Source organism: Anneissia japonica, unplaced genomic scaffold, assembly GCF_011630105.1.
Source record: "Anneissia japonica isolate Jap-2015-1 unplaced genomic scaffold, ASM1163010v1 scaffold8775_len4384_cov121, whole genome shotgun sequence".
Taxonomy (NCBI): Eukaryota; Metazoa; Echinodermata; class Crinoidea; order Comatulida; family Comatulidae; genus Anneissia; species Anneissia japonica.
In genome coordinates this window covers 286-4386 of record NW_022746958.1, presented here as the reverse complement: position 1 = coordinate 4386, position 4101 = coordinate 286, and the positions used below count along the sequence as shown (strand labels likewise).

General features: G+C 35.0%; 1 protein-coding gene across 1 annotated transcript; it reads left to right on the top strand.

Annotated features, from left to right (window-relative positions):
* Positions 1 to 6: 6 nt before the first annotated feature.
* Positions 7 to 2020, top strand: LOC117120341. The gene is made up of 2 exons (XM_033265369.1): positions 7 to 229; positions 1066 to 2020. Exon 2 carries the CDS (start codon positions 1152 to 1154, stop codon positions 1569 to 1571), a length of 420 nt encoding a protein of 139 aa, XP_033121260.1. The 5' UTR covers positions 7 to 229; positions 1066 to 1151; the 3' UTR covers positions 1572 to 2020.
* The last annotated feature ends 2081 nt before the right edge of the window (positions 2021 to 4101 follow it).

The following is a 4101-nucleotide window of genomic DNA, read 5'->3' as shown; positions in this document are numbered from 1 at the left end:
TTCTGGGAGAACCCTCCGGTTGATGACAATTCTGAGCTGGCAAATCTTGTCCGCATCTATCAATACAAGAAAACTGTTCTAGACTGCAGTTATAGCAACAGTGTCACAAAGGAGGTGTTTGATAAGCAATGGAAGGAACTCACAGCAATTTTTACAGGTGTTGGAGTTCCTGTTGAAGACATTGAGAATTACCGCGACCCTTGGCATTACAAGGATGGAGCTTTGGAAGGTAAGTAACTAGTCTTATTAATAATAGCTGCTGCTGCTGTTAATGCTGATTTTGCTGTTGATGCTGAGTCTACTGCTACTCAAGCTGATTCTGCTGCTGATATTTCTGATGAAGATGCTGCTGCTGATACTGAGTCTACTTCAGCCGATTCTGATTCTATTGCTGATGCTGATTCTGCTGTTGTTGATGGATCTACTGATACTGATTTTGTTGATGTTGCTGATGCTTATTAGTATTAAATAATAATAGTTAGGTTTGTAAAGCTATCATGCAAACAAGCCTCTATGTGATTGGTGATTGAGCCAGTTGAGACGCCAATATTTCCCAGATCGGGGGTCCAAAGTCCCTGATAAGAACAAATTTGGTGTTGCTAAAAACCTTTCAAAACCGGTCCAAGGGCAAAAATATGACTATCATTTAGATGTTTTAAAGCCTTATTTAATCAATTTTAGAGTTTATTAATATGTAGAAAATACATAATATTTTTTTCCCGATAATTTGTGATTTTTCTCCACAACGCCAAAAGATCGGACGCAGTTTATAACGTTGTACCTATGACACTATTATGATCTTGTACTGCACTTAAATCAGCTAAAAACTAATGTCGCTGCCACTGATGACAGTGATTCTGAGTGTGATGCTGATTCTATTGCTGATGATGCTGATTATTTTGCTGCTAATACTGATTCTGCTAGTATTGATTTTGTTGCTGATGGTAGTGATATGCAATAACATCTAAATGAAATTCGTGTAATAAAGGCATAATTGTAAATGTGACAAATTTAATATACTTACTCTTCCAAATTATTTTAATTTTCCATTTCGTTATTGACCAGAAATAGGTATTGGGCACACTGTCATTGAAGAAATCAAGAATTTCCAGGCTGTGTTATCGGCTGTTGTTGATGTTGGAACTGCAACCATGAGAAATTACATATTGGAGGTTAACAAGATTAACAAGAACGATGTAGGAAATTATCTACTGTCCGAGAAGAGTAAAGGTAGTTTTAAAAATGTATGGAAAAATATCAGTAAAGAGCAGAAGTCAAAAATGTTCACAGCATCTGCTGACATTGATACATTTGATATCTCCATCATGTATTTAATCATTCGTAACTGCTCCAATGGCATTCCAGAGTCTTTTTGGAAAAACCCTCATAGACTGACTAACTTGGTGGACATCCACAACTACAGGAACACAAAGCTGGCACATTCCCCCGACAGTAGAATGTCAACTAAAGAATTTGAAATTGAATGGAAGAAAGTGAGATCGATGTTGCATGCTGCAGGTGCTTCTTTGACTGACATTGACAAATATAAGGCACTAAGATTCATCAACTAAATGCATAATTCTACCTATGTATTTAAATGTTGCTTGGAAATATGAATTCTTGTATGTTCATTAAATTTCTGATAACTCGCATGAAATGTGAACATTTTAGCACTGGACAAAATTTCTGATTTTGAACTTGATGGGTTTAAGAGCATTACATTTTGGTGACTAGGGATTTAATATATCAAATATACATAATATTGTTTAAATTACTTAAAACTGTAAATGTATTTTTTAACTTTTTTGTTTTAATATGAACTGTTGTATCAGCAGCACTTAATGCTGATGCTGTTTAATTTTAATAATATTGGTACTCTTATATTGCGCATATTGTTAAGCATTCTATGGGCTTCCCATTATCATTTAATACCCCGGCCATTGGATGAAACGCCTATGGAACAAGCTTCCTAGGTGAGTATTCCATTGTTGTAGCAGCAACATCAGTGTATTTGGCATTTAACTCTACCAGGTGCCCACTTATACTCCTGTGTGGAGAGAAGCAATGGAGATAAAATGCCTTGCCAAGAACGCAAGTGGAATACACAGCGAGCGGGGTTGAAACCCCAACCATGAGGCTGGGAAACTAAATTGTTCCCGCTGCACCACACCACTTACGTTTAGTGTATAATAAGTCTTTGTACAATATTAATAAAAATGTAGGTTTTGAACAATCAAGCTTAATACAGTATTTTCCACGGGATAAATAAAAAACAAATGAATCTGTAGACATTTTTCAAATCATGGTTGTTTTCAAGTGCTATATATTCACATTATAGATACAGATTAAGTAGGTTTCAAGAAGAAACTAGACATTCACCAAGGAATTTAGACCCTTTAAATCAGGGATGGGCATAGAAATCGGTCGGAGGGCCAAAGTGAATTTTTGATTTAACACTGAGGGCTGCACACAAACTTTGATGTTTCCAGTGAGCTTCCAAAACCTCCCAGCACTGCTTTTACACAACTTTATTCTCAGACTTAATGTTACTTTTTACATATGCTCGGTGTCGGGCCGTAAAAAAAGGGTGTTTTCTAGCCAATTTTGCTTGGCGGGCCGCAAACATAGGGTTCTTAATTCATTGTTGCGGGCCGCACTTTTCCCATCTGTGCTTTACAGTAAATGATGTTTACCGTCACAAACCACAGAATTTAAGAAGTGATTGATACGATAGAGGGGATACATTTTTATGGCACACACTGTAACAAAAATGTTGATGGAACAAGATATTGATGCATATAAGAACATTTGTATGTAAGCAGTATGGTGTACTGATAATCCTTTTGAAATTTTGTGTGCGCTCCATTGTCATTTGTACATTTTAGCACAATTTTTTGTAAAAACCACCATTTGGTTGAAGCAGTGTATCATCCTGAAATATAAATTGTATTGTACCCTTTATTAATTATATAAACATACCATTGACATATATGTAATTATTACTGAATTTTAACTTTAAAAGTCATTTATTATAAGTTAAGAACTTGTATATATACATATACACTTAAATATACAGATAAAGCAATTCAAATATATTTTGATTTGTCATCTCTTTGAATCAAGATTTATTTATTGAAATTTAATTTTTTAATTTGTTAGCATGCCAGACAGTGCATCTTTAATGTACAGTATACATTTCTTTTCTATCTACAAAGTTTACTTTATAGCTGCAAGTGAAGTTGTACATATATTTACAATGTGAAGTTATTGAATGGATGTTAAATTTTTAGGTATCATTTTTTGTGTGTTCTTTAAATAGAAACTATTCTGATCAACTGGAAACAAACCATGCAAAAAACTCTTTTCATAGAGGGTGATACTTCCAGCTTATCGTAGAAAGCTTGCTAATATTTAGCGCCCTCTTAAATATTTGAAATAATGAAATATTGTAAATGTGATATACGAAGCTTAAGCTGAGCACTCACTGTGTCATACGTTGGTCGTACAACAAATCCAACTCCTCTCCTTTAAGCTCTAGACGACACGACACCTGATTGCCAGTGTGATTGAGAATGGATCATAATAAAAAGCAAATTGTTGCGCGTACATCATGGCGCTGCATTCTCTATAGAATTGCGTCGCCGACAACCGTGGGGCACGGTGAGTGTCCAGCTTTTGGCTATGTTCAGACACTATGATAACGTTAATCGAGTGATGTTAATTTGTGCACGGTGTGGTGAATACCAGTATTATCGCACAATCACTGGCGTACGGTAATCCACCAACATACCCAGATTAGCGTACACCACTGAGTTACGGCAGTCACGCATCAGTGATTTTGAACCCGGTCAGGATTTGACCCACAATGAATTTCGAACTGATCTTCCACTATATTGGGAAGCTGCTCTATATTCTGCAATTTATTATCTTTTGTAGGATGTGCTGTTTTAAATATTTCTAATGTACACTGGGTTAAAACAATTTTTAATATTTTTATAATGTTTTTTGTTTGTAACTTTTTATCAATATTAAGTCATTTGTTTTACTTTGTATAAAAGCATTGTACAGTAATTTTTTTTGGATAAATAAATATTAGTTTGA